The sequence below is a fragment of the Indicator indicator genome, chromosome 5 (assembly GCF_027791375.1).
Source record: "Indicator indicator isolate 239-I01 chromosome 5, UM_Iind_1.1, whole genome shotgun sequence".
Taxonomy (NCBI): Eukaryota; Metazoa; Chordata; class Aves; order Piciformes; family Indicatoridae; genus Indicator; species Indicator indicator.
Window position 1 is genome coordinate 256,221 of NC_072014.1, and position 14,414 is coordinate 270,634.

Consider the following 14,414-nt stretch of genomic DNA (forward strand, 5'->3'; position numbering starts at 1 on the left):
TCACCTCTTTGTTATTCTTCTGCCTCAGCAGTGCCTCCAGGAGGATCTGCTCCATGATCTTACTGGGCATAGGGGTAAGACTGCCTGGTCTACAGTTCTCTGGGTCATCCTTCTTTCCCTTTTTGAAAATGGGAGTTATGTTTCCCCTTTTCCAGTCAGTGAGGACCTCTCCAGCCTGCCATGGCTTTCGGAATACAACAGAGAGTGGTTTAGCAACCTCATCCCCAGTTCCCTCAGCACCCATGGGTGTATCTCATCAGGTCCCATGGACTTGAACACTTTCAGGTTCTTCAGATGGTCATGAACCTGATCTTCACTCACCATGGGCAGTTCCTTCTTCCGGTCTCTGCCATTCTCTTCAGTTATTCCATGAGGATTATTTCCTGCTTTGGGGTGTTGGTCCTTTTCCACACACCTGGCTGCTGCGTGCTTGGGGGCTGCTGAGTGCTAGGGGTCAGGGGGAACCATTTTATTGCTGACTGCTGCTGCTGCTTTTGCATTTGCTAAGTTAATGGTATAGTGTATGATCTCCTTACAACTCCTTATCTCAACCCAGAGGGATGGGTTTTTTAAATGTTACTTTCCTTCCCATCTGTATGGGGAGAAGGTGGGCTTGTCACAGCAGGCTGTGTTATTCCATGAGAGGGGGGCTTTGGAAAGACTAGGAAAGAAAAGATCCAGCTTTCACTGTCAGGGTATGACACCTTCCCTTGGATCAGGAATGCCCAAGCTCTGGGATGCTACTGCTTTGGTAGCAGTTGCAGAACTTTTGCTTCACTTTGGGAAGAAAGACAACGAACCTCGTCCCTACCACCCCCCCCCCCCCCCTTTTTTTTATTTTTTTTGACCTTCTTTTGCCTTTTTTTTTTTTTTTACCACCTTCCTGGAGAAGAAAATGGGGATCTCTTGTTACCAAACATGTCTTCCTTTCCATTGCTCAGCTGAGTTGAGGATCATAGAATCATAGAATTATCACTGTCAGAAGGGACCTCAAGGATCATCCAGTTTCAAACCCCTGCCTTGGGTAGGGGCACCTCACACTACAGCAGGTTGCTCACAGCCACATTCAGCCTGGCTGCAAAACCCTCCAGGCATGAGGCTTCCACCACCTCCCTGGGCAACCTCTGCCAGTGTCTCACCACCCGCATGGGGAAGAATTTCTTCCTAATATCCAATCTGAATCTATCCACTTCTAGTTTTGCTCCATTCCCTCCAGTCCTATCACTCCCTGACACCCTCAAAAGTCCCTCCCCAGCTTTCTTGGAGCCCCCATCAGATCCTGGAAGGCCACAAGAAGGTCTCCTGGGAGCCTTCTCTTCTCCAGATTGAACAACCTCAACTCTCTCAGCCTGTCCTTATCGGGAGGAGCTCCAGCCCTCTGCTCATCCTTGTGGCGCTTCTCTGAACACCTTCCAGCACCTCCAGATCCTTCTTGTAACAGGGGCTGCAGGTGGGGCACCTGAACACAGTGATCCAGGTGGGGTCTCACCAGAGTGGAAGAGAGGGGAAGAACTGCCTCCACCACATGCTTCTCCTTCTAGAAGGGTGCTCACACAGCCTAAGTTTGGGAGCCCCTCCTTTAGGGCCACACTGTCCTTTGCCTTCCAAACAGCAGCTGGAAATCCCGTGTGGCAATACACCTCTAGGAGGAAGCCCTGCCTTCCACTCTGATCTGACCCAGTACTCTGACTCACCCATTTTTTTCTGCCATGTTCCTGTCCAATGCCAGGTGTCCCTCACAAGGTGTGACAGGCAGAGGATGAACAGATCCTCTACATCCAGCAAACATACCAGCTCTGGGCATACTTTGCTTACCTACCATAGGCTGCTAATAAGACACAACAATATCACCTCTTCCTTCCCTTCAAAAGGAGGAAACAAGTTCTTACCAACTGTCCTCAGCCTGCTCTTAGCTGTCAATGCTTAAAACAGGAGTCAGCCTTCTGTTCTCATTGTCTTAATCCTTCTACTTTTAGCAGATGATACACTAGTTCTGCCTTGCACTTAAGCACCCCTAGGAGGGTGCTTATAATGGATAATTAACAGCACTTAGTTATTCCTCCAGGTCCTTTGACTGCATTTATTTATGAACATTGCACCATTATGTGAAAATTCCACCTTGCACAGGAACTAAAGCAGCTGAGTCAGGGCAATCCCAGGCACCAATATAGACTGGGCAGGGACTGGCTGGAGAGCAGCCCTGAAGAAAAGGCCTTGGGGGTGCTGGGGGATGAGAAGCTCAAGAGGAGCCAGCAGTGAGCACTTGCAGCCCAGAGAGCCAAGCAGAGCCTGGGCTGCAGCAAGAGAAGTGTGGCCAGCAGGGCCAGGGAGGGGATTCTCCCCCTCTGCTCCACTCTGCTGAGACCCCACCTGGAGCTCTGGGTCCAGTTCTGGAGTCCCTATTACAAGAAGGATCTGGAGGTGCTGGAAGGTGTCCAGAGAAGGGCCAGGAGGATGAGCAGAGGGCTGGAGCTGCTCTGCTCTGGAGACAGCCTGAGAGAGTTGGGGTTGTGCAGTCTGGAGAGGAGAAGGTTCTGAGGAGACCTTCTTGTGGCCTTCCAGGATCTGAAGGGGGCTACAGGAAAGCTGGGGAGGGACTTTTTCGAATATCAGGAAGTGACAGGACTGGGGGGAATGGAATAAAGCTGGAAGTGGGGAGATTGAGGCTGGATGTGAGGAAGAAGTTCTTCCCCATGAGAGTGGTGAGACCCTTTGATGGGTTGCCCAGGGAGGTGGTTGAGGCCCCATCCCTGGAGGTGTTTAAGGCCAGGCTGGATGAGGCTCTGGCCAGCCTGATGTAGTGTGAGGTGTCCCTGCCCATGGCAGGGGGGTTGGAACTGGATGAGCCTTGTGGTCCCTTCCAACCCTGACTGGTTCTATGATTCTATGATTCTATTTCTGCAGATCACCTGGGATGGTTCTGGCATGGCATGGCATGGCATGGGACTGGGATGGGACCAGCATGGCATGGCATAGCAGGGCAAAGGGATGGCATGGCTGCCCCCAGCCCAGCTGCCCCTCACAGTGTCGGGCCCGTTACAGGCAGGGGAAGCAGAGGAGCAGGCAGCCTGCCCCTCAGGAAAAGTGCTGGAGCCATGAGCCAAAACTGTGTCAAGTGCTGGCAGGCAGCCCAGCTTGTGACAAAGGGATGGCTGTGGGCATTGCAGATGCCTTTGCAACCTCTGTGCTGAAGGTGGCCAAAGGAAGCACCGTGCCAAGGGAGGAGATGTTGGCTCCTGCCCTGGGCCTTCTCTGCTTAGAGCAAGGTGATGCTAAACCTCACCTCCAGGCTGTCAGTCCAGGATAAAGACAGCCTGACATACACACAAAGCAGGGCAATGCTGCCCCACAGAAGAGAACCTTAGCTGTAGAAACTCATTCTTTTGGCAAGAAGTAAAAGGGATTATCTGAGAAGCATGACTTCACTGGCTCTCCTTCTCCTGTGCAGCACCAGCAGCTGCAGGATGCTTTTCTTCCCATACCCAGCAGCTGAATCACAGAATCACAGAATGCCAGGGGCTGGAAGGGACCTTGGAAAGCTCATCCAGTCCAACCCCCCTGCCAGAGCAGCAGCACCTAGAGCAGGTCACACAGGAACACATCCAGGCAAGTTTTGAGTATCTCCAGAGAGGGAGACTCCACAACCCCTCTGGGCAGCCTCTTTCAGCGCTCTGTTGCCTTCACAGGGAAAAACATTTTCCTCCTGTTTCCATGGAACTATCTGTGCCTCACCTTCCACCACTGCCCCTTGTGCTGGCATTGGGCATCACCCAGCAGAGCCTGGCTCCAGCCTCTGGGCACTCCCCCTGCACATCTTGAGCCCCAGCAATGAGGTCACCTCTCAGGCTCCTCCTTTCCAAGCCACAGAGCCCTCAGCTCCCTCAGGCTCTCCTCATGAGGAAGGTGATCCATTCTATCATCTTTGTGGCTCTGTACTGGACTCTTTCAAGCAGTTCCCTGAGGTCTTTCCTGACCTGAGGGGCCCAGAACTGGACACAATCTTCCAGATGTGGCCTCAGCAGGGCAGAGGAGAGGGGGAGGAGAACCTCTCTGGACCTACTCACCACAGCCCTTCTAATCCACCCCAGGATGCCCTTGGCCTTCTTGGCCACCAGAGCACATTGCTGGCTCATGCTCAACCTCCCACCCCCCAGGTCCTTTTCCCCTTCCCTGATCTCCAGCAGCTCAGTCCCCAACCTTTCCTGCTCCATGGGGTTGTTCTTTCCCAGGTGCCAGACTCTGCCCTTGCCCTTGTTGAATTTCATTCCATTTCTCCCTGCCCAGCTGGTGCCAGACTGGACACAATGAGTGGAAGCAGACACAAGCACTTAGATGACAAGCGGTTTTTATTTTGCAAAACAATCACTATACAGCAACAAATACAATTGCAAATCGGATTGAAAAACATGAACTACCTACCACCAGCCATTCAAGAAATGCCTCTTTTATGGTAACAGGCTCTAGAATTACCAGAAGAAAGGAAAAAAAAATCACAGGTTTGTAACAGCAGACTGTATTCCTTGACATCCAGCATACAGCATGTTTATCTGTTGGCTTTTTCTCTTTGCTAAAGTTGAAGTGGCTTTTATTTAGATGCTTGGCTTTTCCAAGTGTGAAACTAGTTGAAATACCTTCTCCTGCAATGGGAATTGCTGGAGTTGCAGAGGGAGCTGCTTTAGCAATCTGACTAGGGAGTGAACTCGACACACACCTAAGGCTGGAAATCTACCTGTGTCCATTTTTTTCTTAGCGAATGCGCTCTGCTCTTCAAGGCGTTTGCCTTTGAAGGGATTAGTTGTACTTGAGTTTCAAACAGTATGTGATCCAGCATGGGAAAAAAAAAACAACAACAACCTGCTGCTCACATGTGGTAGTCCACACAGGCTGCCTCTCGACACCCTTTGGGTCGTGTACACAGGCAAGCTTAGATTTGTAAGCAGTCATGATGAGGTTGTTACTGTACCTTAGCAGAGCCTTGAATGGAGAATACCATTGCCTGCTGTACAGTGAAAAATAGGCATAGCCCTCGTGGGCACATGCTTTCCCTCATCAGTATTATTTTTCCCTTTACTGTTGCTGGACAGAGGCTTGCTCAGCTTTGATTTCTTACTGATGTGGTTATAGAGAAACAGACCTCTGCAGGTGGGTCAGAAGCACTTTTTCTCTTGTCTCTACAGCTTGATGGATTATTCATTTGGGGCTCTCCCCTAGCAAATCCAAACAAGGTTTCACCTTTCCTTTTGGTCTGGATTATCTCTGCTTTGTTACAGAGTTGGGTCTCAGGCACCCAACACACCTGTGGGCTCAACAGGCCTGTGGAAAAAGAAGGATGCAGTCTCCAGGAAGCTGGCTCTGTCTTTTCCAGTGGGCATTACTTATTTGCAAACCCATTGTCTTTTTAAAACCACCACACTTCTTGAGAAGGTAAGATTAATATGAGCTTTTTTCTTTTCCAAGAGAACACCTAGAGTCATGTAACATAACTTGTTTATTTATTTGTTTTATTGAACAGCAGAAAACTCTTGATTTCTTTTTCACCTAACTCCACACTGTTCTAGGATTCTTTCTGTGGAAGGATGGTTAAGGTTACAAAGGTCTTTGCTTGAATCAAGACAAGCAAGCTCTTTTTTTTTTTTTAATGCATGAAATGCTCTAACTTTGGACTCATAGGTAGATTAATTAACTAAGCTTCATTTACTAGAGCATGTCAAATTTAAAAGCAGAATAAAACCCCCTCAGGTCTCAGGTTAACACTAATTTCAAACAGCTGGTGTTCAGCTTCAGAGAAGCTGAGGTTCAGCACTACCATGGACTCCCTCCCACATTGGCAAAAGGCATTCAAGAGAACCACCACTGCAAGGCTAATATATATTGATTGATAGTATGATCAGAGCAGTGTGACTTAAATACTGTTGGTTTTTTCTTTCTGTCTGTTGTCTTTCTGGGAAAATGGGAAGAGGCTCTCAGTGCACCTCACTGAGTTCTCAGGATTACTCTAAGAAAGAATAATACAAGGCAGAAATCAGCTTGGAGAAGAGAAGGCTGTGACCTTATTGCAGTCTACAGCTTCCTCAAGGGGGGCAGTGGAAGGGGAGGTGACCAGTGACAGGACACTAGGAACTGGAGTGAAGCTGTGTTGGGGGAAGTTCAGATTGGGCATTAGGAAGGAAGTTCTTCACTAGGAGGGTGGTCAGTCACTGGAATAGGCTCCCTGGGAAAGTGGTCATGGCACTAAGCCTCTCAGAGCTCAGAGAGCAGCAGGATGATGCTCTTGGTCATAGAGTTTAGTTTTAGGCAGTCCTAAAACTCCCTGTAAGGGAGCAGGGGGTTGGACTCGATGATCCTTATGGGTCCCATCCAACTTGAGATATTCTGGGATATTATGATCCTCCAGATGGACTTAGCATGGTTCTAAACTCACCGTCCTTTGTATAAACCCTACTTACAAATGGTATTAGGTACTTTCTAGTGTGAAAAAGCCTTCTGCAGAGATGAAATGTCACCTGTGGGCTGTTAGAGGAGTTAATCTTCAGGAAATGTTTTGGAGATGCTACCACTTTGCTTTGTCCTTGTCTTGCTGTGACACCTTGCCCCAAATCCCCCTTTGGTCCACTGAATATTCACTGTTCACTAACTGTGCACTTATTACCTGAAATTAACGATGTTAATTATGAGACTCCTTCTCCACAGACAGAAAAATCTTCTGTCTGAGTCTTTTCAGCTCACACCCCAACACCCACACCCCCACAGCCACACTTGCATGTACAAATTAAGAAGGAAAACGAAAAACAACCCCCAAACAGATTGAACGCTTCCAACGCACAACGTTGCCCTAATACACGTATCAAGCATAGCTTAGCTGACAGTGCAGAGAGATTTCCAAAGGAAGAGACCAAACAATCTGCAGGGGTGCAAACTGGTCACCTCCTAACAGCTACTACATGTAGAGTATCAGTGGAGTAGCACCTGCTGATGAGTAGCCCGACCGCATCCCCTTCAGGGTTCTCTTAGTGTCCGTGAGACAGTGCTGGAGCTCCCTTAGATCAGTCCTTCAGATGTCTCTGCCCTTGATCTTTTATGCACACTTTTTCTTACACTTTTGGTAGTCAATCCCACTTTGCTCAGCTTTGGAGATGCCCTTAATTTCTTGATGAACCACTACAACAACCCAGGCTGTAACCGCCAGGTATCTCTGGTGTGTTTATCGCTGTCACCTGAGTGCCTCTGGGAGACATCGCTCAAGGAGTGGAAACATCTCCATCCTTTTTCTTATTTTTTTTTTCTGTCTTTCAACTTTAGCAAAAGAAAAAAAACATAAAGCTAACATTCACTGTTACTAAAAAAAAAAAGAAACTAAAAAAGTTTAAAAATAAAAAAGAAGGAAATACAGCCAGAACCAAAGTATTGTGGATATTTTTAAACCCAGAATCCAAACTCAACCATCTTTGGAGACCCTTTTCCAAACTGTCTGGACCCCACAAAAAAAACCCAAACCCTTGTTTGTGAAGAAAGGCAGGGAAAGGGAAAAGGGAAGGAATCCTTTTTTTTCTAGCATCACAGAAGAGACTTTGCATCTGGCACTAAAACAGGGTCACGGCTTGTAGTTGTTACAGAAAGCAACTTCATGCTGAAATTTTTCATCTTTTTTTTTTCTTTTTCTTTTTTTAACGTATTCTTATGAATAGGGAAAAAGAAAACCAAACCAAAACCAAACCCCTGCTAGAACATCTACTTTTACATACCTAAAATTGCAACACCAAAGGGTGCAAGAGACACAGATACTGTGAATAAAGAAGTAGAATATTCAAGTATATGAGGAGGGCATATCACAAATGGCCACAGAGAAATATATATAGAATCTATAATACTGTATCAAACAGATGGAAGGGGGGTGGGACTGACTGCCTAATTGGACACAGGTCTGTTGGGGAGCAGGTGCTTGCTTTCAACAGCTTTCTTACCTCACTTCCCCAAGCATGGGTCAGATGTTTTTCAAACTACTGCTTTTAGTCATTAGTTAAATAATTTATTGGCTTCTTCAGCTATACACTGACATCATTAACCAGGTAGGTCCAAAAAAAAAAACAAACCCAAAAAACTTAACAAACCAAAAACCATGTTAATAACTTAATTCAACTTTTGTTCTACTCATTTATACAAAATAACACTTTTTTTTTTATTTTTTCTTTCTTTTTTATTTTTTTCTTTTTTTTGTTAATTAAACTTGAATTTCTCCCTATACCCTTCCTTCTGGTGAGCAGACTGTTAATTTAACCTGTAAGAACTTACAGTGGGCAACTTTGCTTTCTGGTTTTTTTGTGGGTTTTTTTGTTTTTGTTTTTGTTTTTTTATTTCCCCATTTATGAGCAGAGCAGTGGAAATGAGCAACTTGGGATTATCAACAAGGCTCTTCAGAAAGAAGTGGATGGCCCTTCAGGCACATGAAAGGTAAAAATGCATTTTTATCATAGGAATGGTACTCCATGCAAGACAGAGCAGAGCAAACAAGAGTTGTCCAATGTAACATACTGCAGTTGGATACCCATAGAAAGCCAGTGTCTTCCTGTTGTAAATGGAGATGAGGATCAGGCCAATTTCTGCATCTAGGTAAAATCCTTTTTATTTTTAATTTTCCTTTTTTTTCTTTTTTTCCTTTTCTTTTTTTCCTTTCCTTTTTCTCTTTTCTTTTTTCTTTATTTTCTTTCTTTCCTTTTTTTTTCTTTTTTCTTTGTCTTTCTTTTTATTTTCTTTTTTCTTTCTTTTCTTTTTTTCTTTTTTTCCTTTTTCTTTCCTTTTATTTCCTTTTTTCTTTCTTTTATTTTCTTTTTCCTTTCTTTTTTCTTTTTCCTTTCTTTTATTTTCTTTTTCCTTTATTTTCTTTTTCCTTTCTTTTTTCTTTTTTCTTTCTTTTATTTTCTTTTTCCTTTCCTTTATTTTCTTTTTCCTGTCTTTTTTCTTTCTTTTATTTTCTTTTTCCTTTCCTTTCTTTTCTTTTTTCTTTCTTTTCTTTTTTCCCTTTCCTCTTTCTTTTCTTTTCTTTTTTTTCATTTTGGGGTTGGTTTGTTTGTTTGTTTAACTGTATGGTTAACTACGAGTCTTGGGGTGTGACTTTTCATTTTAGACACAGTAAAGAATGAATGTAACACCTGCTCTGAGCCCATTCCTGCCAAGAGCTCATGCCTAAATATTATTTACTTCATCGTACAACGCAAGATGAGCACATTCATAAGCCCTGCTTAGCGAGGGCCGCCGTGACATCCTCAGCCAGGGTAGCAAGCTGGGGTGACTCCAGCAGGTTGATGCTGCCAGAAGAGGAGACGTTGCTGAGTCTGCGTGGCGAAGCCACACTGGACCTGCCTGGTGACTGTGTGATGATCTCCGCCCCGTGATCCACACGGGCTTTGGCGTGCTCTCTGAAGTTGAGCTTCTGGCTGTCGATCTGCTCCGGGAAAACAAACGGGTTTAACACATCACATACTAGTCACCCGGGGTAGTTTGAGGCTGTGCCTAGGAAAGTTTTCCACAGGTCTTGAGTGGAAAAGTAGACGTGTAAATTAATTGCCCTCGGGTGTGAAAGGGAAGATAATCACTGAATCAATCACAGAATAACTGAATCACTGAATCACAGAATCACTGAATCAATCAAAGAATCACTGAATCAATCACTGAATCACTGAATCAATCACAGAATCACTGAATCACTGAATCAATCATAGAATCACTGAATCAATCACAGAATCCCTGAATCATAGAATAACTGAATGACAGAATCACAAGAGCAAGTGCAAGGTCCTGCAGCTGGCTCAGGGCAATCCCAGGCACCAATACAGGCTGGGCAAGGACTGGCTGGAGAGCAGCCCTGGAGAAAAGGCCTTGGGGGTGCTGGGGGAGGAGAAGCTCAGCAGGAGCCAGCAGTGAGCACTTGCAGCCCAGAGAGCCAAGCAGAGCCTGGGCTGCAGCAAGAGAAGTGTGGCCAGCAGGGCCAGGGAGGGGATTCTCCCCCTCTGCTCCACTCTGCTGAGACCACACCTGGAGCTCTGGGTCCAGTTCTGGAGACTCTGTTCCAGGAAGGATCTGGAGGTGCTGGAAGGTGTCCAGAGAAGGGCCATGAGGATGAGCAGAGGGCTGGAGCTGCTCTGCTCTGGAGACAGCCTGAGAGAGTTGGGGTTGTGCAGTCTGGAGAGGAGAAGGCTCTGAGGAGACCTTCTTGTGGCCTTGCAGGATCTGAAGGGGGCTCCAAGAAAGCTGGGGAGGGACTTTTGAGGGTGTCAGGGAGTGATAGGACTGGGGAGGAAAGGAGCAAAACTACAAGTGGATAGATTCAGATTGGATGTTTGGAAGAAGTTGTTCCCCATGAGGGTGGTGAGAGACTGGCACAGGTTGCCCAGGGAGGTGGTGGAAGCCTCATCCCTGGAGGTTTTTGCAGCCAGGCTGGATGTGGCTGTGAGCAACCTGCTGGAGTGTGAGGTGTCCCTGCCCATGGCAGGGGGGGTTGGAACTGGCTGAGCCTTGAGGTCCCTTCCAACCCTGACAGTTCTGTGATTCTATGATTGTCTTGTTATAGATCAGCACTCAGGTCTCAGTTAACAAACTCCTAACAAATCTTACAAGGATTGAAGTTATTTCACTCCTTGCAATGATTGAAACTGGAGATTTTTTCCTCTTGTTTGATATATAGGGGCTTACTATGTAACATTCTCTCATTATTTCTCTCTGATGGGTGCTTCAATGAGTAGTACCATTGTTCCTGGCTGTATGATTTTAACAGACACAGGCATTGTGATTTGTTTCTGAAATCTGTTTTTTTCAAAAATTCATGGGAGTGGTCTTACTGTCAAGATGTTTTCCTTTTGTTTCCCTGATTCTCTGGGACACCCATACTACAAATTGGACGGATTACACCTACGGTGTAAAGGGTCCCATGCAAGGTTTACCGTCATGTGGAAAGCCACTGCACAAGCTACAGCTTCACTCTTAGCTTAGATGAGGGAGCTGGGGGTGTTCAGCCTGGAGAAGAGAAGGCTCCAGAGAGACCTAAGAGCAACCTGCCAGGACCTGAAGGGAGCTACAAGAAGGCTGCAGAGAGACTGTTTGCAAAGGGCTGCAGGGACAGGAGCAGGGACAATGGCTTCAAAGTAGAGCAGAGCAGATTGAGATTGGATGTGAGGAACAAGTTGTGCAGCATGAAGGTGGTGGAACACTGGAATAGGTTGTCCAGGGAGGTGGTTGAGGCTCCATCCCTGGAGATATTGAAAGTGAGGCTGGACAGGGCTGTGGGCAACCTGATCTAGTTGGGGATGTCCCTGCTGACTGCAGAGGGGCTTGGACTGGATGAGCTTTGGAGGTCTCTTGTGGCCTGGACCCTTCTGTGATTCCATGATTCCAAGATTCCATGATTCTATGATTGAACAAGTCTCTGACTCTATATGTTAATGATTCTACAATTCTATAATTCTATGATTCCATGATTCTATAATTCTCTGATTCTATCATTCTATGATTCCATGATTCTATGATTTCATGATGCTATGATTCCATGATTCTATAATTCTATGATTCTATGATTCTATAATTCTATGATTCCATGATTCTATGATTCCGTGGTTCTATGATTCCATGGTTCTATGATTCCATGATTCTATAATTCTATGATTCAATGATTCTATAATTCTATGATTCTATAATTCCATGGTTCCATGATTCTATGATTCCATGGTTCTATGATTCCATGATTCTATAATTCTATGATTATGTAATTCCATGATTCTATGATTCCATGGCTCCATGATACTATGATTCAATGATTCCATGGTTCTATGATTCTATAATTCTATGTGGACGTGAGCCTGGTCATTCCAAATCACAAAGGGAACAACTACTGGGTGATTGTGCTTGAAGGAGAGCAAAGAGTTGTTTCCTCCTCAATTCAGAGCCATCAGTACATTCAGAGCTCCAATGGTTTCACTGGTCCAGGCATACAGAGGGAGACATTTCTCTGACAGCTGTGCCCTTACCTTGACGTTGCCACCGCCAGGCACGTGGTGAGCATTTTCCAGGGAACCAACTTTAGCCTGAGCCTTCTCTTTGAAATCCAGCTTCACGCTCTCGATTTTCACACGCCCGCCTCCTACACAGCAAAAGGAAACAGACTGAGAAGCTGCAGTGGTTCAGGAGAAAGACTGAGAAGCTGCAATGGTTCAGGAGAAAGAATGAGAAGCTGCAATGGTTCAGGAGAAACAATGAGAATCTGTAATGGTTCAGGAGAAAGACTGAGAAGCTGCAATGGTTCAGGAGAAAGAATGAGAAGCTGCAATGGTTCAGGAGAAAGAATGAGAAGCTGCAATGGTTCAGGAGAAACAATGAGAATCTGTAATGGTTCAGGAGAAAGACTGAGAAGCTGCAGTGGTTCATGAGAAAGATTGAGAAGCTGTTATGGTTCAGGAGAAAGTCTGACCTGATGCACAGGGGTGCATTTGCAGGATTTCCCTTTCAGGTGAGATCTAATGGTTTGGGAGACCCACACTGCATATTCTCCACAGAATCACAGAATTAACCAGGTTGGAAAAGACCTCTGAGATCATCCAGTCCAACCTCTCACCCAACACCATCGACTCAACTAGCCCATGGCACTGAGTGCCTCATCCAGGCTGCTTTGAAACACTTCCAGGGATGGTGACTCCATCCCCTCCCTGGGCAGCACATCCCCATGGCCAATCTCTCTGTCTGGGAAGAATTTCTTCCTCACCTCCAGCCCAAACCTCCTCTGGTGCAGCATGAGATTGTGTCTTCTCCTTCTGTCACTGGTTGCCTGCACATGTTCAGACTGTAAGCACAAGCTGCAGCCTCACTAATTTTCATGTGGTTTAAATCCAATGCATTATTTTTTTACCTCCTCTCCAACCTAGGTGGTCCCATATCTTTCTATATAGTTTAGTCTTTATATATTTATTTAAGTCTTTATATTGTCTCTGCCCTAGTGAGGCCCCACCTGGAATATTGCATCCGGTTCTGGGCTCCCCAGTTCAAGAGGGACAGAGATCTGCTAGAGAAAGTGCAAGGATGCTGAAGGGAGTGGAGCACTGCCTGGTGAGGAGAGGCTGAGAGCCCTGGGGGTGTTTAGTGTGGAGAGGAGAAGACTGAGAGGGGATCTGATCAATGTCTATCAATAGCTGAGGGCTGGGGGTCAAGAGGGAGGGGACAGGTTCTGCTCAGTTGCACCCTGGGATAGGACAAGGGGCAATGGATGGAAACTGCAGCACAGGAGGTTCCACCTCAACATGAGGAGGAACTTCTTCACTGGGAGGGTGACAGAGTACTGGAACAGGCTGCCCAGGGAGGTTGTGGAGTCTCCTTCCCTGGAGCCTTTGCAGCCCTGTCTGGATGTGTTCCTGTGTGACCTGTGCTGGATTCTCTGGTCCTGCTCTGGCAGGGGATGTTGGACTGGAAGATCTCCAGAGGTCCCTTCCAATCCCTAACATCCTCTGATCTTCTGATCCTCTGATCTTATCAATTTAGTCAATCAGAGTTCAGGATATAATTTTTGTCACCAAAGTGCATTTTCTTTCTCCTGGACTGCAAAAGAGAATGGCATCATCCATGATTTCTCTTTTAGGTCTGTGTGCTTTGTCCCACCTCTCATGAATCCTCACAGTACCTGGCTTGTGGTGGATGTTCTTCAGGGAGCCGCACTTGGAAGTGACATGACTCAAGTCGATCTTCTTGGTTACGATTTGTACCTGTCAAAAGCACACACACACACACAAGTCACAGGCATGAAAAAGCATAAAGCAAAGAAAAGCCAGGCCCTGCAGAGGGAGAACCCAAGCCTCTAGAAAGCCCTGGAGAAAGAAAGCAGAGATGGTTAGTAGAAAACACACCGTGCCACAGAGGAGGATGAAGACAGCAAACTTCCTCCCCACCTAGGGAAATGGCAGAGCTGGGTTAAGCTTTGCTATTAGCAAGAAAGAAAGAGGAGGAACAAAGCAGATCAGCTTGGGGCTTCTTTTGAAACTGTTTCTGAGCCTCCTCTCAGGGTGGATACTTCAAAACCCTGGATACAGCAGGACCCATCCTGTTTGCTTCTGCTCTTGTGGAAGTTGCATCCTGCCAACTGGGAGTCTTTCGGTGACTTTTCTTTCTCTACCATCTGTTCCCATCTGTTTTCCACATCTAAATATGGGAGCCACCTGGATGCTTAGGGGACTTGAGCCTCTCCCCTATGAAGAGGACTGAGAGCCCTGGGGCTATTTATTCTTGAGAAGAGAAGACTGAGAGGGGATGTGATCAATGTCTATTAATAACTGAGGGGTGGGTGTCAAGTGGAGGGGGCCAGGCTCTTTTGGGTGGTTCACAGTGACAAGACAAGGAACAATGGGTTCAAGCTTGAACATAGAAGATTTCACCTCAACATGAGG

At 46.3% G+C, this 14,414-nt stretch overlaps 1 protein-coding gene across 1 annotated transcript in view; it reads right to left on the reverse strand.

Moving 5' to 3' along the window:
- Positions 1-9,223: 9,223 nt before the first annotated feature.
- The window catches only part of MAP2 (microtubule associated protein 2), a 98,815-nt gene continuing 93,624 nt past the window's right edge, over positions 9,224-14,414 (reverse strand). The window contains exons 11-13 of the mRNA XM_054380878.1: positions 13,655-13,736; positions 12,015-12,127; positions 9,224-9,439 (exon numbers count right to left, since the gene is read on the reverse strand). Coding sequence (XP_054236853.1) covers positions 9,224-9,439; positions 12,015-12,127; positions 13,655-13,736 — 411 coding nt within the window. The remainder of the gene's footprint in view (positions 9,440-12,014; positions 12,128-13,654; positions 13,737-14,414) is intronic.